The 23,793-nt window shown below is 37.9% G+C and overlaps 1 protein-coding gene across 2 annotated transcripts in view; it reads right to left on the bottom strand.

The window, feature by feature from the left end:
- RYK (receptor like tyrosine kinase) overlaps window positions 1-23,793 on the bottom strand; it is a 98,796-nt gene that overhangs the window by 38,338 nt on the left and 36,665 nt on the right. Inside the window, exons 3-9 of one of the 2 annotated variants that reach the window (XM_047782849.1) lie at window positions 21,993-22,092; window positions 19,844-19,978; window positions 16,642-16,695; window positions 12,630-12,774; window positions 6,750-6,850; window positions 3,012-3,137; window positions 1,655-1,741 (exon numbers count right to left, since the gene is read on the bottom strand). In XM_047782849.1, coding sequence (XP_047638805.1) covers window positions 1,655-1,741; window positions 3,012-3,137; window positions 6,750-6,850; window positions 12,630-12,774; window positions 16,642-16,695; window positions 19,844-19,978; window positions 21,993-22,092 — 748 coding nt within the window. Of the gene's footprint in view, window positions 1-1,654; window positions 1,742-3,011; window positions 3,147-6,749; window positions 6,851-12,629; window positions 12,775-16,641; window positions 16,696-19,843; window positions 19,979-21,992; window positions 22,093-23,793 lie in introns of both variants that reach the window. The other variant, XM_047782846.1, reaches the window with a different exon arrangement.

Raw genomic sequence — 23,793 nt, forward strand, 5'->3', positions numbered from 1 at the left:
TCTTATAAATTAACTTTGTAAACTTCATAAAATTGTCACCTCCTACTCATAAAACTGAATATAATTCTGCCCTCAATAACTTCATATGAAATGCTAAATTTGTTTTTCCAAAATTAATAATCTGGTTATCTCAATTTACATCAGACACTGCCAGACATTAAGCATTCTTTAAATTACCACATTTTTATTTCTCTTAAAATAAGCAAATAGGCTTAACTAAGAATTATTCAAGTTTTACAAATATCAATTATAAATCATTACAATTCTAGTATTTTAAAAAGTCTTGCTAGTTTACCAGTATTAGGCAACAAGCCATATAAAAAATATTCCAGTATATTTTGATAAGGAATCTCTAACTGAAAAATTTATATAAATTAATAAGTGAAAAATTAAGCATCATATTTTCCCAAAAGGAGAATATGTGAAAATAGGCATTCTGGTCATGAAAATACAAACTAGTGCTATCTTTTAGAAAACAATCTGGCAACATCTATCAAAATTTTAAATGTAAACACCTCATAGGGCAGCAATTCCAACTATGGTTATAGGTGCAAAACTGTGCAAGATATAAATACACACACACACACATGCACTCATGCACACACATACATGCACAGATTTTCTGCAGATTATACATAACAGCAAAAAAGTGGGGGAGAGGGAATGAGAGGAAGGCAAATAGCAGCTATTCACATAAGGTATGGGAGTCACTTTTTTCTTTACAGTACTAAGTATGGGGAAGTGGGAGTGGTACTGAGACAGAGGGAAAGCTACTAAAAATGTTCTTTGAGGGGAAAAATCAAAGAAGTTTAACCTAGGAAAAACATAATAGAGCAAAAACGCAAAAAGTAAATAAATAAATAAATAAAATAATAAAATGGAGTTCCCATCGTGGCTCAGTGGTTAATGAATCCAACTAGGAACCATGAGGTTGCAGGTTTGATCCCTGGCCTCGCTCAGCGGGTTAAGGATCCAGCGTTGCCTCAGATCCCACATTGCTGTGGCTGTGGTGCAGGCCGGTGGCTATAGCTCCGATTAGATCCCTAGCCTGGGAACCTCTATATCCCACAGGTGTGGCTCTAGAAAAGACAAAAATAATTAATAATAATAATAATAAAATAAAATAAAATAATAAAATAGAGCAAAAATGAAGTCAGTTTAACTGAATAACATCTAACAAATGTATAATGTCTTAATTTATTAGCTTCTATTTTCTATACCTTAATGAGAATAATAACACATCTAAAAAGCACATGAGCTATGGAGTTCCCGTTGTGGCGCAGTGGTTAATGAATCCGACTAGGAACCATGAGGTTGAGAGTTCGTTCCCTGGCCTTGCTCAGTGGGTTATGGATCTGGCGTTGACGTGAGCTGTGGTGTAAGTCACAGACGCAGCTCAGATCCTGCATTGCTGTGGCTGTGGCGTAGGCCTGTGGCTACAGCTCCGATTAGACTCCTAGCCTGGGAACCTCTATATGCTGTGGGAGTGGCTCAAGAAAAGGCAAAAAGACAAAAAAAAAAAAAAGTACATGAGCTAAATTAACATGGATTGATTTAAAGATCGAGCACACACTGAGAGTCTGAAACAGAATTTTGCTGGCATAAACCACCTTAGGAAAGTATTATGGAAAGAGCATAGGAAATAAAATCCTACCTTTAACTGTTTTTACAAATGCTTGTTTTTCTTTACTTGGATCTTTTTCATCTACTAAAACCCCATGGAAAATACGACCAAAAGTACCTAAAAGGAAAAATAATAATTATTGAGATCATATGATAATGTCCATAAAAACTTTCTGGTGTAACATAGCTTAAACATCACAAGGGCATATATGATCAATATTACTCCAGCCCTAGTGTAAAAAGACTCAAATCTTTGGGTTTTTTTAAGGACTACTACAAGTTCTTTGTAACTACACATATACCATATTTAAATTATTTAAGTATATGAGAATTTTTTCCTAAACTATCCTAAATAAAGTAATAATATAGCCAGGAACACTGGCACTCATGGTATTAACATGGTATTCAAGAAGCATTTTTGAGTTTTTAGGCTCAGCTTCACAGCAATACAAAGGAGAAAAATGGACTCTTCACATATAATTCAAAAACAGACCCTCAAAAAAATCTGCTTCCGTTAATTACTGTTTGCAACTTGGGAGAGTTCAAGTCCACCTCTTGCTGTGACTGATGTACAAGCATCCCAATCACACACATGAATTCAGAATGACTCATATGTATCTAAAACATTCCAAACTGAGTTATGGAAGGGGGAAAACTAATTTTCCAACAACCTGAAGAGCACAATAAAGTATTTTATTATTAATTCCTGTCCTCTTCTTTTAGCCTCCTCCCTAATCAATAACCCTGAAACTCAAATAAGAAAGCAAGGACCAGCAAGTGGGGAAGGGAAGGGTACTATCTATCAAACAGCAGTCACGTGTTAGTTCATTTAACTAACATCACTTCATCTACTCTTCTTAATTGGTCTAAGAGTAGACAACATTGTCCAAACTTACAAAAAAGGAAGAAACTGGACATGGAAGATAGTAAATGATTTCTCCAAAGTCACATAGGTAATAAATTGTGGGACTGATTTTGGAACTTGAGCACAACTCCAAAACCCATGTGTAGCCCTTCTGCTAGAACTCTCACACTTTCCATCACAGAGAAAATTACTTAGAATACTCCAAAGAGGCCTACCAGGTAGTGATCATCTTTAGATAAGAACTAAACAGAAAATATACTTTGAGGTGACAAATAGTGTTTACTATTAAATAACCATGCTTTCATATACTTGAAAACCAAGAACTGCACCAAAGTAATATTAGGGCAAATTAAAGATCTTTAAAAAAGGGAAAATAAAAATCAGCTTTATAGAGGAAATAAACTGTGCACACTTTCTATCCTTAGACACAAAATGAGATGAAATTCTTAAAATTTGAAACACCAAAATTTATACTACTAACATTAAATCTTCCTTGAAAACCTGATTTTGAGATAATAAATACCTTCTTGGAGTACATCTTTTAGAGTTATCCTCTCCCTGGATATTGCAATATCCTTCACCTTAGCTTTGGCCTCCAAAAGAGTGACACTTTTCAGGTCATTCTTCTCTATCCGCAAGGTAGGATAACCTGAGGAGCCAACAAAGCCAAACCAAGAAATATAAATACCCTTATTATGGCATCAGAGCCAACTAGTTCAGTAAGAACCTCAGGACTCAAGTAATAGGAATGAATGAATATAAGAATCATAAAAGGAAAAAGGCACACACACAAGAAGAGGGAGAATTACTTACGAAGACCATACTAAATTAGAAAAAAAATACTTTCCTACTTACACCAAAATCTTAAAATGCAGAATCAAAACAAGAAACACAAACTAATATTATATTACCACCATTTGCCTTTCAGCCAAATGAAACAAGCTTTGGCTCATGGAATTTAATTTAATCCCTCACATGGACTGCTTTTCTTCCCAAAGATTTTCTAATATAAACTTCTAACAGAAAAACTTTTCAAATGAAGAGATGTTTGTAAAAATATCTTTTCTAACAAAAACATACAATTGATTTAATCATCTGGCATTCATACAGCTTAGTCACACCATTGTGAGATTCACATTTGTTTTTCAGTCCCCTTAATTTCCATTAATTCTTAATATGATGATAGTAAAACAAAATTTCTGGCCACAAATTATAATTTTCATCCCAAGAAAACAGGTTAGAAGAAAAGGAAGACCCAGTGTTAGTAAGCAGAAATTGGAATGGTATTTGGGGAAGAATGGCATTTGGAGGAAGAAAAATCCCTAAAAAATGTGTGGACCTAGACAATGATCATCGATGGCTGCTAGAAGATCTACATTAAAGGCTTTAGAAAATTTTATAATGGATGGATTAGGCTGACAAACTTGAATTTGACCATGGTTATGTCTAGGTGTGTGCGCATATGTTTTTATGTGTGTTTAATTCTGCCTGGAATTCTCTTTCTTGCATCTGTGGTCTACTGTGTTTTGCTTTTCTGGAAAATTCTTGGCCATTTTGTCTTTGAATGTTTTTCTGTGCCTTCCTTTTTTTATTTATAAGCTAATATATTTCCATTGGGTTTTTTGTAAGCATTTTTGTTTTTATCATCTATAAGAAATGAATTATCTATCTTCCTTAAGATACTGTCTACAAAAACAAACATCTTACCAGTGGCAACCAAAAGAATTTGTCAACTAATAAAAAACTGGCTTTTTACAAAGAGTATTTTGCTTTTACCATATATAATAATAATTTACTTATCTACCTCCTTAACGTTATTCCACAATCAAGAATTGACTCTACAAAGCAAAGATAGACATCTAAACATTAAAAACAATGATGTGTTGGAGTTTCTGTTGTGGCTCAGCAGGTTAAGAACCCAACTAGCATCCATGAGGATGCAGGTTTGATCCCTGACCTCGCTCAGTGGCTTATGGACCTGGCATTGCCATGAGCTGTGACTGTAGATGTGGCTCGGACTTGGAGTTGCTGTGACTGTGGTGTAGGCTGGCAGCTGCAGCTCTGATTTGACCCCTAGCTCCAGAAACTTCCATTTGCTGCAGGTACAGCCATAAAAAGAAAAAAGAAAGGAAAAAAAAAAAAAAGCAATGATATGTTTCTTAGGAATAGTCTGAACTACTCTCACATCATATTTCCTGAAGAGCATGTGTCTTTCTTTCCTTGGAAGAGATGTTAATTGATGTTATGATTTTGCTTAGATTTCTTTTTTGTTGTTGTTACTCAATGAGTTTATTACATTTATAGTTGTACAATGATCATCACAATCCAATTTTATAAGATTTCCATCCCACAACGCCAGCGCATACCCTGATCCCCCAAACTGTCTCCTTTGATTTCATTTAGATTTCTTTTAAACTAGAATGCCCCCGCTCCCCTTTCTTTTTTTTGTGTCACATCTTATTAAAGAAACTGAGTCAATCATTCTGAAGAATGTCCAGCATCTGCCTCTTCTAGTGTCATCTAACTTGTTCCTCTATCCCTGTATTCCTTGTAAACTGCAGAGGAGATCCTGGGTTCAAATCCCAGCAGTGCCTTCAGTGTTGGTCACTTATGTGATGTTTTCTTTATGCAAGGAAGAGCACCCCGATCCTCTGGGTATACCCCTTGTAAACCGCAATTCTGCAGTCTTAGTTAGATCCAAGTTAACTCTTGGAGGGAGATAAGAATACTCCAACTAGGGGTAAAAAATACCTAGTTGTCCTACTTTTAATGATGCCAAGTTTCAGCAGTAGATTCAGGCAGTGATAGAGCCCTCAAATGGTAAAGTTCCCTATTTCCCTTTGTTTATAGGGTTTAAAACATTGATCTTTTCCTGAATCAAATATTTTATTAGGGGATGCAAGTATGACTTTCTAATTCTGTCACATTTATTAGCTGGGATTCTTTTGTTAAAAAAAAAAAATTCCTTCAAACCATCACCCATCTGGTTACAGTGAAATACAGCTCATGTAGCTATTGTCAGAGTAAGGTATTATTGGGGCTTAGTTAACTCTCATAATAATCATTTTCTAAAAAAGTATCATTATAAACGTGGATTTTTATACATTTTTACATTTCACAGTTACACAGTTTCAATCCACTGCAGTCATTTTTTTCTTTTTAATGCTCAATGGTCCCATTTTAGAGAACTCTTGTCTTTAGCAGCCTCCCTGATTTTTGGCTCAGCAAACCCATTCCTAACTGAGTCCTGGAATCATCTGTTTCTCCAAAGAAATCTGGTTCTTCTTAATGGGAATTAGTTTTGAAAAACCACAAGAGGACACTGAGTGAAGAAAAGATATTTATTTTTGGCCACACATGGGGCATATGGAAATTCCCAGGCCAAGGACTGAAACTGAGCTGCAGCTGCAGCCCACGCTAGAGCTGCAGCAATACCAAATCCTTAACCCACTTGGCTGGGCTGGGGATCCAACCTTCACCTCCACAGTGACCTGAGCTGCTGCAATCAGATTCTTAAGCCACTACAACACAACGGGAACTCCAAGAACATTATTCTTAATTTCAGTTTACTAAAGAGTAAATGCTAGCCCAAGGAAGGAAATAGTAAACTGTCTACAAGAACCTAATTAATCAATAGCACCACTGAGTTGAGCCCTGACTTGTGGTCCACTGTCTATGCTGATGATTGTGTTGTTTCTTATTGTATGGTGACTGAGTCCTCATTATGTCTAAATTATACTCTAAGAATTATTATCTTCCTGCAAACACCTACATGTCATAAAAGCTTTCATCAAAATCCTGCTCAAAAAAAGAGATCAGATCCATGCTCTCAGCTCTAATGGCAGCTAGTTTCCCATCATGAACATAAAACAATGTAAAGTCCTTACCACAGCCCATGAGGTCATCAAATAATTCATTAGAATCCAAGTCTCTGTGTCCATGCAGCTCAGTGGCTTCTTCTATAACTTTCTGAAAACCTTCCTTCTAAATTTATATAGACGATTCAGTAGCCCTTTTAATACCATCTACAGAGACCTCTGCAAAACTAACCTAGCAATTAAGCTTAAAATTTTAATACTCCAATTTTTGATGTTTCATTCAATCCTCTAGAAAGCAAAAGTTAAAGCCTAATTGTGTGCATGTTAGATATTATATACATAGCATGGTACACGTCCCACAAGTAACTAGGCACACAGGACCAAGGACAGACAGACCATAGACAACTTTAGTAAATCATCTTTAGAATTAAATTAACTCTTACTGGTGATAGGAGTTGCATTGTTGGGTGTGTCGGCTCTCAGATATTGAGTCGTCTGGGTAGATGGCTGAGACAGCCCTTGGGAACTACTGCTGGCACTGATGCTGCAAACAATTTTTAAGAGAGAAATACTTGGCAAGTCAGCTTCAATGAGAAATCTCCTTTTTCCATACATACAAAATGCATGTAGCCCTTATAAGCAGCTTAAAATTCTAATGGGGATCACAACGATGCCTGGATCTCCATCACAAATGCTCCATAGTGAAACTGTATCTACTTCATAATTCAGAGTTCTATTTTTTTCTTTCCTTTCTATCTCCACAATCATCAGGCAGGTTCATCATATCAAAGTCATTCACAAATGTGGTTCTCAGACACCAAAGACAGCAGTCCTGAACCTCACACAATAATAATATGTTAGGGAACTACAGATGATTTCTTAGGAAAACAGTTCATGCCACTGAGTTAGACTGTTCTTAAGAAAAGAATAGAAAAACAGGCCTCTTAGCTTGGGAAGGGATATCCTACCTGGTGGAATCTATTTAATCACACACATTTTGCTTCTTCTACTTTCCCAGTCCCACCTTTTTAGAATTTATGGAACTTACTAGAAATCTCTAGCACTTGAAGCACTCCATTAATACCATATTCTTTAAGTAAATAATCAGGACCCCAGAAAATGGTAGGCTCAAATAACTGTGAATACCATACTCAAGATTACTACAAATTAATGTCCTCTTGTCTTGTCAGTGGTCAACAACAGCCTTATCCCAGGACACCCTTAAGCACATTCCAATTTCACTGCCTCAGCCCTTACAATTTTGCAGCGGTGGAGAAGTAAAGCAGAGAAATTCAGCATGAAGAGTGAGATCAAAGGCAGGATAGACCTTCCACGCCTTGCTTAGCTATAGGATCAGAGGCACCTAACTTTCCTAAATATGCAAAACCTTTTAACTGCCGTCTCACACAATAGTTCTATATTTTTAAAACCTGATGATTAAAACAAATATATAATGACAAAAAGCTGCTATTCAAGAACTGAGTTGCACAGGTCTACAGATATAGTCTGTAGGGGACAGTACAGCGAAGAGACAAAGACCATAACCTTGAAATCAAAACTGCCAGCACTACATCCATTTTATTTTATTTTTTGCCTTTTAGGGCTACAACTATGGCATATGGAAGTTCTGAGGCTAGGAGTTAAATCAGAGCTGCAGCTATAGGTCTGCGTCACAGCCACAGTGACGCCAGATCCGAGCCGTGTCTGCGACCTACACCACGGCTCATGGCAACGCCATATCCTTAACCCACCGAATGAGGCCAGGGATCAAACACGCATCCTCATGGATACTAATCAAGTTTGTAATCCGCTAAGCAACAATGGGAACTCCAGCACTGGAGTTTGTTTACTGGCTATATGACTTTGAGTAAACTTATGCTTCTGGAGCCTCAAATTCTTCATGGAGAGAATGAACATAATACTACCTCCTGAAAAAAGTTTGTTAGAACAATTACAAGAAAGTAAAGCATTTAGTGCCTTGTCCTTGAACATACATTAAAAAATTATTACTAGTTATGGTTATTATTACCAATAATATGCATTCCCAATCCTCAGAACCACAGGGCATCTGTTCCTGGAGTTCTGAGTAGTACTCAAAGATCATACAGGAAATCAAAGTCCAGGATTCAATTAATGGGGAGGGAAAAAAAGCATCACCATCCCCAAAGAGAGGGGAAATAATGGAATGCAATTTACTTACCCATAAAATGGGATTAAGAAAACCTATCTCCCAGGATTTTTGCAAGGCTCAATTCTGAAAGTACTATTTAATATTACCTGCAACCAACACACAGGTTGGTTTGACTGAATAAATATGAAATATGCACTGGCTCCAAGCTACTAGTTTTACTGGTGTTTCCTTTCAGTAACTCAACAGTAGGTGGCACTGTCATACCACCTCAGAATTCCTGGAAAGCCTGGGCATGCTGAGATAATAGGAGCACATCCAAATCAGTGGTCCCTACAATGAGCACAGCACTATGTTAAGTGGTCAGAACAAACCTTTGAAATACCAGAGCTAGTGTTATGAGAGATGCAGGAAACAGTTGGGGATTGACCCCTGATACCTATTAAAGTCAATTATCTACATAGCTAGGTAACATGAAGTAAAAATGAGATAAAAATGTACATCTGCTAGCACTTAATAGTTTAAAACCAGTCTAAATAAATTATCTCATTTGACTTTCACAAGCAAGTAAGATCAGTTATGAAGATATTAACCCTGCTTTAGAGCTGAAGTTACAACTTAGGGCAAAGATCATTTTCCTTCAGAGTACTTATTGTAATTTATATTTTTCTATTTTTTCTGTGTATTTGATCTATTTATTCATTGAGCAACTATTACTAAGTGTCTACTAGCTGCCAGATACCATGCTGGGGATACAGCAGTGAACATAATAGACAAAGATCCCTGCCCTCATGAACCCTGCATCCTAGCAGGGATTCCTGGTTTAATGTCTGCCTTGCCCAAGCAAACTATGAACTATGTTCGCTCCTCCTGCCACCCCATCGCCCCCAGCACCTAAACCAGTGCCTGGCACGAGAAGCCTCAAGTTGGCCCAAATGAAACCTCAGTGAGAGCTCAATTAATACTTCCTAAATCCAAAACAAAACAAAACAAAACAGAAAAACACACTTTCTTGGCATAGAAAGCTGTAATAAACCAGAGAGAATGGCTGCTTCTGATATGAGTTGTTGACATATTCTTAAAGAGGCAGAGTTATTGCTATAACTGAATGGTTTCCTGACTCTTTCTACTCACTGAGAATTCTTCCTGCAACATTCATTCAAGGGATACCCAGCAGACACTGGATACAGAAACAAATAAGGGGAAATAAAAGGGACCTTGTCACCAGTAATAGCAAGGGTGGTGGGGTAGAGATAATGAAAATGAAGATATTGCCAAATAACAAGTTCAAGTATCTCACAAAAGAGTGAATTCTCATATAGTCACAAGCGAACGGGGAAAGACTGCAGTGCAGACAGGGTGCAGACCAATCCTTCTATGGAAGGACTTTACTGAAGCTCTACAACTCCAGATGCACACATGGGCTCCACCTGCCCCTGGCGTGAGCACACCTCAGGTAGTTTTATTCTCTGCCTCTAAGTAAGTTCTGTGTATAACAGGACTCTGGCTCCTGAGCACCAAGAAAGGAAGAACTCTCTACCATCCCTGTGCAAGGAATTCCACAGAGCCATGGGTTCTCAAACTTCATAGGGCTGCTGTTAGGTTTAAGTGAATGAATGGATGTAAAGCCTGGAATAGTGCCTGGCATATAACAAGCGCATTCCACAATTACAGTACTGAGATATCACAATACAGCTATTACAACAATAACAAGCCCCTCCTGTTGATCTGCCCTGGTCCTAGGCAGTGCAACTCCAAAAAAAGTTATTTAATCTCTTTAAGTCTATTTCTTCATCTCTAAAACAAGGACTGTATTTCAGCCATAGGTGGCTATAAGTATCAAATAAGATAATAAATGTAAAGTTCTCGGTACATTACTGGTAACCAGCACTCAATAAAATGGCAGCCATCATTATCTCAGTGGTCCCAATGCAGAGAGAAGAAGCAAATGTCTCTTAAATGCTATTAGATTACTGGATGAGAACTCTCTAGTCACCACTATTAGCTCATCTGGCAGGTAACAAAAGCTAGAACAACAGGATAAGAGCTAAAGAAGAAATTAGTCCATCACTATCTGCATACTTCAACTTTCTGAAAAGAAAAATCATAATAATGGCACTTAATACATGCAGGGCTTGTTCTAAGAGCCTACAGTTTTATTTCACTAAAACTTCACATAATCCTACTAAGTATATGCCATGATCATCTCTGCTTTAGAGATGAGGAAAACTGAGACATAAAGAGGCTATATAACTTACTCTATCTCGGCCATAAAGCTAGTAAGTAGCACATCCAGAATTCAGAGATGCTCTGGCTCCAGTCCATGCTCTGAACCACCAAGCTGTGTTCTGAAAACAAGTGATGATGAAAGCTGCTTCTATTCAGGCAATGTCTGCAAACCTTTGCCTGAAAACTAAAGAGGACTGGAACACCATTTCAGGGTAGTAAGGAATTACTTCAGCAGCAAAGGTATGCCCCATGGAATCTGAAGTTCTCGCACAACTCCGGTCTCTCTGGGTTCAGAGCCCCTGCACACAAGCAAGCATTCAAGGAGAATGCAAGTATCAAAACCCCTCAAAACCATGCCCTTCAGTACCTGTAAGTATGCTATATCCTCTCTCAAAGACCAATCAAAATGTTCCTATTACCTCACTTTCCCCTCCTTTCTCTCTCTACAAACTTAGATCTAATTTCAATACCACCGAATATATAAAAAACATATTCTAGAACACACCAGCTGTGTATTTCTCCTCTTATTCTGAACTCCTTCCTCTACTCAGATGCAGAAAGTATAACAGTAGGGACAGAGAATACTTAGGGGCAGGGATTAATCCAACCAAGGCTCGCTGTCCCTTGTGTCTTTGTTTATGCCACACATAGGCTTATCCACTCGACTTATGACACCATGCAGGACTAAGGAGTCAATAGTAAGATACGCTGCTTCCCTACCTGGAAAAAGCTTACAAAAAATGATTTTAGAAGGAAAAAGTACAATAATTGTTACCAAAAAGAAAGAGATACAGAGAAGCAGAGACGGAGGGAGAGAGACAGAGAGGAGGGAGAAATTGATGGTTGAGAGGCATGAAAGACACTTCATGCAAGAAATGGCAATGAAGTTCAAATACGAAGAACAGACAGGGTTTGGACCAGTCAAAAATGCAGGGAGGCCTGTGGGCAAAGGACAGCATGAACAAAAGTCCTGGAGGGCAAAAGTGAGGAACGAGTAATCATTTGACTAGAGCATGAAGTAAGGATGAGAGACTCATTCAAAGAGCATGGGAGGCCCATCTCCACATAAAGGAGGGTGCTTTGAAAGCCAAGTCATAAAGCTGAGACTGTCTTCAGTCAGCAGCTGGGAATCACTGAGGAGGGGAAGGAGAACTGTGTACTGGGAAAATAAACCTGTCTATTGTCCCATCTTTACCTTTCACCCTATCCTGGCTATAATGTCCTCCTGCTCATCCTGACTCACCCAGGCCAGGACATGCACCTTTTGTATTCTCACACTATAATAAACATATCATGATCATCAAATGTACAAACTTTTATAATTACAGGTTAATGTCAAAGATTAAATACTTGAAGCCATAAAATATGTCATTATTTTTTTATTCGCAGCACTTAGCATAGTATCTAACCCAGTTCATCTCAAAGGCTAAACATTAGTATCATTCAGGAAGCTTTAGTAGAAATACTGATGCCTAAACACCACCCTAGACCAATGACATGAGAACCTCTGGAGGGTGGGTCCAAGCACCGATATATTTTAAAAGCTTACCGATGACTCTAATGTGCAACTAAGTTGAGAACTAATGGTTTAAATCACAGGAGGTTCTCAATAAATACTAATAAACTGGAAGGATGGCTGGATGGCTGAACTAGGAGGAAGAAACGAGGCTATCATTAAAAAGGTACTAGGAATCTAGAATAGAGTCGTGTCAAAGAGGGAAGGAAAGAAACTGACCTCTACTTCTTCCCACCACCTAATAAACTGTAATTTCTGAATTCACAAATTTTAAAAAATAAAAACAGAGAAAAAACAAAGACAGTAATTTTTCCTCTGGGGCGGGCTTAGCCATCCTCCTTTCTTCCCTGGACCACTGTGCACCAGTGTGCATGGGAACGTGTGGGCTCCCACAGAAATGCAAAGAACTGCTTTTAATCTTTTTCCTTTCCCAAAAAGTATATACAATACCTGTCATCCAGTTCAATCCTTTTCATACTATGAAGGTGCAAAACAGCTAATATTATTGCTACAAGGAATATTACTGCACAGCAAACCCCTACGCTGATATAAAACACACGCGTAGAAGTGGTTGGAGCTGCATGTACGGGATCATCTGAAATAAAAATGAACAGCACATTAAGTTTTTTAAACAAATACCATCAATTGCTTTGTGACCCAACATACACAACGTGACCCTGTTCTTTGTAAAAAAGATCTTCCTTTCATCTGTCCATTCTTTGATAAGATCAGCTACCAACAGCGTGCTCATGTAAATTCACACAATTTTTTAAAATGTCTCTGTTGTGGTGTTTAAAAAGGGTTTTAAACAGAACTTTTGGCTCGTAAAATTCACAAGTGGTATACATGTAATAAGCCATCCATAGCAGTGCTTCTCAATAGGGTCCTGATAGGGAAATGGTCTAGAGTGTATCCAACGGAGTGGCCACTGGGCACCTGTGGTTATCAATCACTTGAAATGTAGCTTGTACAACTGAGGAACCGAAGTTCTAATTTCATTTTAATTAAAGTTAAATAGCCACACGTGGCCAGCAGTTATCATATCGGACAGTGGGATCTACAGACCCTCCACATTTCCTCAACCCTGACGCCTGGGGTGGAGAGATCAGCATTTTTATTACCAATGACCACTAACTCATGTGGGAAGGAATATACAGCAGAGCGACCCACAAGCTAAAACAAACAAACAAACTTTAATTTTTTTCTCTTTTGAGACTAACAGAAATTATTTTGCTTATCTGCTTTTAAAGATAAAAGCAGAAAAACAAGACTCTACTCATGAAATAAAATAATATTCAACTTTATAGTATTCAAAAAAAAAAAAAGAGAAAGAAAGCCTTAGCAATAGGGGAGATAATTCAAAGACACAGACACACACACACAGGGGCAAGTGAGAAAGAGACACACAAAGATCCACCTATAAAAGCAAGCAAAATGGATGACAGAGAAACAGAACTGGTGTAACCGAAGATTCGGGTACATTTTGATGACTACTCACACCAGAATTCTACTGAGGAATTTACGTTTTATCCTAAATGAGATGGAAAGTCACTGCAGGTCTTCAAGCAAAGGAATGACAAACACACAATCATATCATCATACTTGGAAAAAAAAAAAGGTAACTGCATGCCATACAAAGAATACTCTGGGGAGGAGCAAGAGCAGGTGCAGAGAACAAATCAGGTTACTACAGCAGCCCAAGAAAGAGACAGCAGTGGCTTGGACAAGAGTGTTATGGACAAGATGAGAAGTTCATGGACTGGGAAGCAACAAGAATAGCTCACTAATGGATTACAACAGGGAGGAAAGAAAAAGAGGAATCAAAGCTTTGGCTTAAAAAATTAGGTAGATAAGGTACCTTCACAAAGAAAAAGCAAGCAGGTTGAGGAAAGAGAGAATCAAGAGCACCTAGTACATATCTACATGGTGATGTCAAGTTGGCGGACAAGTTTGGAGTTCTGAAACTAGGTCAGGATTAAAGTTAAAGCTTTCAAAAACTTAGAAATAAGATTGCTTTCTAAAATTTAAACTCTGAAACAACAAATGATAAACCAGAACAAATCACTGCAGAGAACAAATGCAAATGGCTTCAAGGGCAGCTAGACCTGACTGCAGCCTGAACAAAGGCATGACTTCCCTTTTTTTTTTCTTTTTTTTTTTTCTGTCTTTTTGCCTTTTCTAGGGCTGCTCCATGGCATATGGAGGTTCCCAGGCTAAGGGTCTAATCGGAGCTGTAGCTGCCAGCCTACGCCACAGCCACAGCAAGGCAGGATCTCAGCCTCGTCTACAACCTACACCACAGCTCACAGCAACGCCAGATCCTTAACCCACTGAGCAGGGCCAGGATCAAACCCGCAACCTCATGGTTCCTAGTCGGATTCGTTAACCACTGAGCCACGATGGGAACCCCAAGGCATGACTTTCCTTAAGAATGCCACAGGCTATTCTATCTTGGAGGGTAGGCAGGTCCCAAAGACTCTTGTTGGTAGCACCTTTCTCAGCACAATCTAGGGCAGAGGAGAGGACACCGCTCTGCTGGGCAGAGCTCCCAAATGCACCTTGCTTGATTACCTCCAAATTCCAGGATTGTATATGCAAGGTTCCTGTTCCTTCACTGTGACATTTCACCTCCACCACCTGATCACCCTTCGGGTCTCAGCTAAGAAATCACTTTTCTCTGACCTTCACTCCCTCAAAAGAAATTACATACTCCTCTCTTCAGGGTTCCCAAGCACCTGTGCTTGCCTCATCATAGCTTCCACATGATACGGTATCACCCACCGCCTACTGCCTTGTCCACTTCCTCTGTTACATTAGAAGCCCTTGGGGGCTGAGAGTCTGTTTTGTGCACACATTAATCCTCTGCTTCAATCATACCACCCGGCATACCATAGCCTCTCAGTAAATGTTAGATGGATGGATACAAAGAAAGGGAGGGGAGATGAGAGGGAGCAAGGGAGAAACAGAGAGAGACCAAGGATATGAAATACCGTATTCTCCTTAAAAGAAATAAATCTTCCTAGCATAAAAGAAATTGGTAAAATCACCAAATTTTTAAAAATAATTTGGGGAGCAGTGATATTTTTTAAGAGTTTTATTTCCTTCTCAAAGACAAATGAAATATTCTTCAAAGGCAGACAAATCTCGTATCATTTTACCTCAAAAATGGTCTGCTTTGAGATGTCCCAATGCTTTGTGCCTCCTGAAGTGATGAAAAAGATAAAACAGGAAGCACATGCTACCATCTATGAACCATTCTTGCCAAAAGAGTTGATCCTCAATCTAACTAGGTATAAAATCTAAATATCAGTTTAGAAGAGAAAAAAATATATTAAATGACACCATAAAAATGCAGATGTGGGAAACTGCATGACTCAAATGACTCATTTTCTTCAACAAGTAAGTGACATAAAAGGGAAGGGAATAGTTTCTGATTGATATAAAATACATGTCAATTTAATACAATGTGTGTAGACTTCATTTGGATCCTGATTCAGGGATGAAACTGTACTAAGACAGTTTTGAAACAATTTAATTTGAACACGGGCTAGCTATTGATAAATCAAATGCAAGTGAATGGGTGTTGGGCGACTGTGGGTTGTTTTTTAATGGCTTTTTAAAAAGTTATCCAGGAGTTCCCGTCGTGGCACAGTGGTTAACGAATCTGACTAGGAATCATGAGGTTGTGGGTTCGATCCCTGACCTTGCTCAGTGGGTTAAGGATCTGGCGTTGCTGTGAGCTGTGGTGTAGGTCGCAGACATGCCTCAGATCCCATGTTGCTGTGGCTGTGGTGTAGGCTGGGGCTACGGCTCCAACTGAACCCCTAGCCTGGGAACTTCCATGTGCCGTGGGAAGCGGCCCTAGAAAGGCAAAAAGACAATAATAATAATAATAATAATAAATAAATAAATAAAAGTTATTCATACTGAAACACTTATGGGTGAAATGATATTGATGCCTAGGATGTACTTTAAAATACTCTATCCCTCCCCAATTACCAACCATTTGAAAGAGAAGGGAAGCAATGGTACAGGATTGGCAAATGTTGAATTTTATAGAAGTTAAGGTGATGGTCATATCAGAAAAGGAAAAAGAAGTCTATGTAATATTATCTTACACAACCATTACCAAAAAATAAAAAGCTACTTTGAGTTTCTGTTCCATAGGTTTAAACAACATGATATCTTTAAGCTTGTATTTTCACCTGGATGGAATTAACTGAGAGTTACATTCAGGCCACAATTTAGGTTTCTTAATCTTCTGCTAATAGATACAGATCTTATACATATTTCATGTTCATACTTTAACAGAACATCCATGAAATAAAACAGCATGGCATCAATTAATCTTCTGACAAAATGGAAGCCACAAAGCCTCCAAGCTTCATGAAATCATGTTCATTTGCAATCAACCATTTTTCATCCCTTAATGATGGAAAAAAGATAATACAGTAACACTTACAAATAGTTCTGCTACTGTTTTTGTCCAAGGCTGAAGTTTTTACTTCTTCAAGTTCTGAATTTAAAAGGAGATAAAAGATGCTTTAGAAATTCTTTCTTTTCCATTAAAATCCTTAAATAGTCTATTTTCTGAATTTTCTCTAACATAGTGCTGTGTTCTAACACAACATTGCCTAAACTAAGTAATAAGGTATTTGCTGCAAGATAAAAAATACTATATTACTATTCTGATAATTATCACTATACTCATCAGTCAACAGTCTACAACTTGTATTATCCAATAGGTATTACTTACAAATGCTCAATGAAAAGGGGTTTCTGTGGTCAAGCAGTCTGGGAAAAGCTGCACATTATAACCTTTGTGGAGGTGTGCACATTAGCAGAGAATAAAGGCACTAAGGAGTTTCAGAGTAACAAAATTTGTCTGATCCAATAATTTCCACCTTCATATGATAAAGGATACTTTTCTTTCCAGTAACAACCATTAACATTCAATACAGGAAAGGTATGCTTTCTGTTGCAGACAGTTTTCAAAATGTAGTAAGCTGGAAAACCACAGAAATCAATATATTACGATCATATAAAGAGTCATGAATGTGAACTGGATGATTAGGTTGGCCAGAAGTATGACCACCAAATAAAAAGGCAGTGCTATATTAAATTTAAGTCTAAAACAGAATAAAAAATTATATCAACTGTTAATTTTCATGTACATATTAAAGAAAATTGAGAAGGTATGGGATCATTCGAATATCAACAAATCATTAACCTTAGTGGATACTAGCACTGGTGGGCTCCACAGATCCCATTGCACTTGGCCATCATTCTGCCTTTAAGCACAACAGATGAAGCACCATGGTACGGGCACCACCACCTCTCTAGGGACCAGGATCCAGGCGTCCTGCCCTTCTCACTGACTGGCTGTGTAAGCTTAGATGGCCACTCCAGGTTGTAGTCTCCTCATAACAACCTTATAATGACTAGATACAATCAAGAGTCTCTAAAGTCCACTTTGGCTCTAAAATTACATGAAACTAAGTACATAACTAGATACATAAGAACTGACAAATGTATCAAAACACCAAAACTAAAAAGAAGCTAACTTTTCATTTAAATAATCCTCATGCTGGATAAAGAAACTGTGAATATGTGTACTTACACACACACACACAGAGGAATACTATTCAGCCATAAAAAATAAGGAAAGCCTACCATTTGCAACAAGGACAGGGGCCTTATACTAAGTGAAGTAAGTCAGACAGAGAAAGACTATGAGATACTCTATGATCTCACTTATATGTTTATAGAATCTAAAAAATTAAAAATTAAAAAAAACCAAACATTAAAAAAAAAGGATCAGATTTACTATTATCAGAGACAGGGGGTGAGGAAGGAGGAGGAATTGGAGGAAGGTATTCAAAAAGTAGAAACTTGCAGTTATAAATACGGGGAATATAATGCATAGCATGGTGACTAGAGTTAATGTTGTATGTTAACTGTATGATACATGTGAAAGTAATTATTAAGAGAGGAACTACTAAGAGTTCTCATCACAAGGAAAAAATTTTTTTCTTTTTTTGCCTTACCTATTGTACATATGAAATGATGAGTGCTGGAGTTCCCGTCGTGGCGCAGTGGTTAACGAATCCGACTGGGAACCATGAGGTTTCGGATCTGATCCCTGGCCTTGCTCAGGGGGTTAATGATCTGGCATTGCCATGAGCTGTGGTGTAGGTTGCCGACTTGGCTCGGATCCTGCGTTGCTGTGGCTCTGGCGTAGGCTGGCAGCTACAGCTCCGATTGGACCCCTAGCCTGGGAACCTCCATATGCCATGGGAGCGGCCCAAGAAATGGCAAAAAGCCAAAAAGCCAAAAAAAAAAAAAAGAAAAAAAAAGAAAGAAATGATGAGTGCTTAGTAAATTTACTGTGATAATCGTGTCTCAGTGTATGTAAATCAAAGCTATTACGCTGCACACCTTAAAGAGTCATGTATGTCAATTATATCTCAATAAAACTGGGAAAATATATAGAATAATTGTTTATATTTATTCTAATTAAAAGATTAAAGCTTTAAAAAAAATGCCCATTCTAATGCAGTACAGCTTTTTCACTGGTATGTAGCTGGACATTAACCATTATAACATGTGTTCTGGTCCCAGGTAACACTCAGCAGTAACTTCAACTAGGAAATGTGTTGACAACGAAGCAAGAGCATGGATTTGCAACCCAGCTACACCACTCAGCTATCTGGCTTTGGCGAGCTGGTGGGATTCTCTGAGCCTCAGCCTCCTCCTCAGAAAATGGAGACAATGAGAGAACCTACTGCCTAAGGATGCTGTAAGCATTAAATAGGTCTCATGTGTGTAAAGCACTTGGAACACAGTAGGCACCCAGAGTTCAGAGGAGTTTTTAGCTTTTTTTTTTTTTTTCTATCTTAGATCCTAACCAGCTCTATCTATGTGACTTTATAAATTCAGATTGCTTTAACCTCTCTGAAACTTAAAGTGAGTAGGTTGTACTAGATAACCTTGAAGGAGAATTCTAAAATACTTTGGCTGGAGCTCTTTTATAGCCACAATAATTTCTTGAGTTAACAGATTATTCAACACCCAAATCCCCACATTTATTATTCACATATGGCATTCTAAGCTTCAGGACAGCAGATTCAATTAATCTAAAATAAACCAACCAACCAACCAACCTCCTGAAACAGGTTTTTATGCCATTTTACAGATGAAAAAAACAGAGACTTAGGTGAAGAAACCTGTTCCAATATCCTGCCAAGAGCAGAGATATAACTCTAAGACGGGTCTTTCTGGCCCAGGGAAATGCTTCTACATAACAGTAATGTATAAAGGAAATAATTAATACTCCATTACTCAGGGGCTCCTATCAAAAGTACCTGACTTTTTTACCTCTTCAGCCACTTTAGTGCTATTTCACATTCCCAAAGGAAAACATTCTTAGCAGTTCTGATAAAAGATTTTGAGAGAGCAGGGACTGAGTGTGGCCTGAATGAGATTCCTGTTATAAACTACCTGGTGATTATCTCAGAATTTCATCAGTTAGCGCTCTCTCTTTTCTCATTTGCAACTATACCCAAGATTTGATCATAAATCTGTAAAAAGAAAAAAAAATGAAAAAATCTATTTCTGACTTCATATCTATATAAAATGCATATTTTGGTAAATAAATTTCTTACTTTTGTAGCACATTTTCCTTCGTTTAAAATTTAAGACTGTAAAGTTTTTTGAAGAATTTACTGTCAAGTTGAGCTGCATTAGTATCATAACCTCAGAATCTACTTTGCCAGTACAGGAAAGCTCGACCCGAAACACTGTTTAAAAGAAAAATAAGAAAAAATATTTTAATTTTCTGAAAATCAACATTAATGCCTATTAAATAATTTAGAATGTATTTTTGTTGCAATAAAACTAAAGATAACGCATTCACATAAAATACTAAGCAGAAACTTTCAGAGAACTTATCTTTAGACTGCATGGCTTTAGATATTATTTCATTCATTACAGATATAAAATTCAGCATTAAAAAACAAACCAAGAGGAGTTCCCGTTGTGGCGCAGTGATTAACGAATCCGACTGGGAACCGTGAGGTTGTGGGTTTGATCCCTGGCCTTGCTCAGTGGGTTAACGATCTGGTGTTGTGGTGAGCTGTGGTGTGGGATGCAGACGCGGCTCAGATCCTGCATTGTTGTGGCTCTGGTGTAGACTGGTGGCTACAGCTCTGATTAGACCCCTAGCCTGGGAACTCCATATGCCACGGGAGCAGCCCTAGAAAAAGGTACAAAGACCAAAAAAAAAAGGCAAAAAAACCAAGACATAAAGGACGAAAATTATCTTCAACTTTTGCTTATGATTTTTAAGATATCACTTTGTCTCATAAGTCCTCTTATTACTAGAAAGCAGCAAACTCCGCTACCTCACTGGTCACAATCAGCAACAGTTAACAACAAAAATTACTTCCTAAAAAGGAAAAAATTCACTGCCAAAATACATTTATATATTGTTCTTAATGAAGAGGTTAAATATAAACCTATTAATCAAACTCATAAATTTTTTTTCAACTATGAATTAAAAAAAAACTTTCTAGCAGAAACTGTCTTTAATCAATTATTGTAGCAATGGGATAAAAGACTTTGGTGCACACTTTTTTTTCAATCTTTCAGTTTAAGATCATTTTTCTACAAATTGAGAATATATCGTTCTACCATCTATATTAGCATACAAGCAATATGAGCATTTCTGAATTTCTTTAATGACGCATAAAAATTAACCAGTCTTCCCATGTTCTCTTAAAAGTTTAATTTATGTCACTTGTTAACAGTGAGTAAGATTGCTAGAAAAAGTTCCACAACATTGGGGCTTATGCTTTCAACTTTTAAATTGTTCATTTTCTTAAAATCACATCTTTAGGAGCCTTTCTCAAAAGGCTGGTTCAAATGTAGTTCAACTGGTGTAAATATGACACTTCAATCATTTACTTAGACATGTTCTGAGTGTCCATCCTGCTCCAGATGCTATGCTAGGCACCAAGGGTAGACAGCTGAAAAAGACAGCTCCTGCCCTCAGGGTGGCAACAGGCTAGCAGAGAGAGATAAAGAATTACAAGTTAATGTGATCTGTTCAAAACATTTAAATATAAGATCCGATAGGGCAAGAAGAACAGAATAGTTATTAGAAAGAGAGGAGTCAGGAAAAGGAGAGTAGAGATTTTGAGTCTTGTAGAATATTTAGTATGAACAGAAATTCACAAGCAAGAAAGATGAAAAGATTGTTCCAAACACAGGGACCAGCATATGCAAAGGCCTGGCTATCAGAATTCGTGTAGTGTGGCACTGCTGGGACACTGGCGCAAACGCTGCAAAGAAGCTGGACAGGCAGCCAGGGGCAGATGGTAAACACACTACACTGGCTGGAGAGTCTGGAATGTATTCAGGTGATGGGACTGGGGGCACTAAGGAGCTTCATCTCACATGGTCAGAAGCGAGTGTTAAAGGACCATCTGGGCTGCAGTACAGGAACTAATCAAAGAAAAACAGACAAAGGGACCCAGGTGGGGGCCAGCGATGCAGAGAAGGAGATAAAAACAGCTGAGGGCAGACAGTTCTGGAGGGGATGGAGAAGAGGGAATGTTTTAAATAGTCCAAATAATCACTATTTACAAAAATTATACATTTTAGACCTATGTGTGTGTGTAGAACACTACAACTCAGTAGTTAAACTGTTCTTTGAATTTAACTCAAAGGGTATAGGGAACCTCTGAGGGTATAGTATATCCTATAGGGGACACAGTTAAGATCAATATGTTCTTAACTGTCATTGAGATTCACCTGATAAAGTGCGTGGAACTTCCCCCTGAGCAGAAATGTTGACCTGGGGCATGTCCATAGCCACAAAATTGTCTACTTGGAATCCCAGCTTATATTCAACCTGTAAAATGGAGAAATAAACAAATTAGATCTATGGTAACAGAAAGGGCACTAACAGCTTGACCTCACTGATTAGATCATTAATTAATGAATGCATAAGTCTTTCATAAATACCAATAAGCTGGCTTTAAAAAAAAAGTTCAAGAGTTCCCACTGTAGCTCAATGGATTAAGAACCCAACATAGTCTCTGTGAGGATGCAAGTTCCATCCCTGGCCTTGCTCAGTGGATGAAGGATCCAGCATTGAGGCAAGCCGCAGTGTAGGGCACAGATCCAGCACTGCTGTGGCTGTGGCGCAGGCCAGCAGCTTCGGTTTCAGTTTGACCCCTAGCCTGCTCCATATGTCACAGGTGCAGCAATAAAAAGAAAAAAAAAGGTTCAGGAAATAATAATAATGATAATAATAAATTTTTTCAAAAGTTCAAATTTGTCAGGAAAAGTCCTAGGAATGTTTGTTGTTGTTGTTGTTTTTTAAACAGTTAAAGGAACCAAGCCAGGAGAGTTTAATATACACAAAGTTGCCAAAGTAGAAGCCACTGATTCTACTCTATTGAGTCTGATTCTGAGACTTTTCCCCACCAGTGTTGCCTCTTATATGACCTATTAGATTACTGTCTTGAGGGTATGTTTTTTCTTTTTCTTCCAGTTTTACTGAAATATAATTGACTGTATAAGTTTAAAGTGGTTATAGCATAATGATTTGATTCATATGATGAAATGCTCATCATGATAAACTTAGTAAACATTCCTGATCTCATACCAATGCAAAATTAGAGAAATAGAAAATAAATTTTGTGGTAACTCTTAGGATTTGCTCTCTTAAAATATTCATATCTGGAGTTCCCTGGTGGCCTAGCAGCTAGAGATCTGGTGTTGTCATTGCTGTGATGAGGGTTCCATCCCTGGCCTGGAGAATTTCTGCATGGCACAGGCATGACCAAAAAAAAATAAAAAATAAAAAATACAGCATGAAGAATTGTCACGTACCAGTTAAAAAAAAAAACAAACCAAAAAACAGAAAGCTCATACATAACATACAGCAGTGTTGATTATATTATCATGTCATACATTCCATCCCTAGCACTTATTTATCTTATAATGTTTGTAGTACCTTTTCACTGCCTTCATCCAATTCCCTTCAACCCCTTCCTCTGATAACTACAAATCTGGTCTCTTTTTCTATGGGTTCGTCTGTACATTCATTGGTTTTTGAAGTATAACTGACCTACAACATTATGTTAGTTTCTGTCATACAACATAGTGGTTTGTTCCTATTCATTTCAAAATGATCACAGTAAGTCTAGTTATGATATGTCACCACAAAGATATTATGTAGTTATTGACTGTACTCCCCACACGGTAAATTTCATACCTCTGACTCATTTATTTTACAACTGGAAGTTTGTATCTTTATCTCCCTCACCTATTTCTTTCTTCTCCCCAGCCCCTCACCTGTTTTGTTCTCTGTACTCGACTCTATTTCTGTTTTGTCATGTTTGTTCATCTGTTCGAAGGAATTTTCAATTGGGTAAAATTTCAATCCAATAATCCATCATCCTCCATGTGATGCCCAAAACAGTACCACCACTCTCCTGTACGATCTGCCATCTAGGATTCAGAAGTCCTACTGAGGACCACAGCCCTTGTCGGAGAGGTAGACAGATACAAGAATCAAGGAGTTGAGATGTGTAATTTACAGACA

This window comes from Phacochoerus africanus, chromosome 1, assembly GCF_016906955.1.
Source record: "Phacochoerus africanus isolate WHEZ1 chromosome 1, ROS_Pafr_v1, whole genome shotgun sequence".
Classification (NCBI taxonomy): Eukaryota; Metazoa; Chordata; class Mammalia; order Artiodactyla; family Suidae; genus Phacochoerus; species Phacochoerus africanus.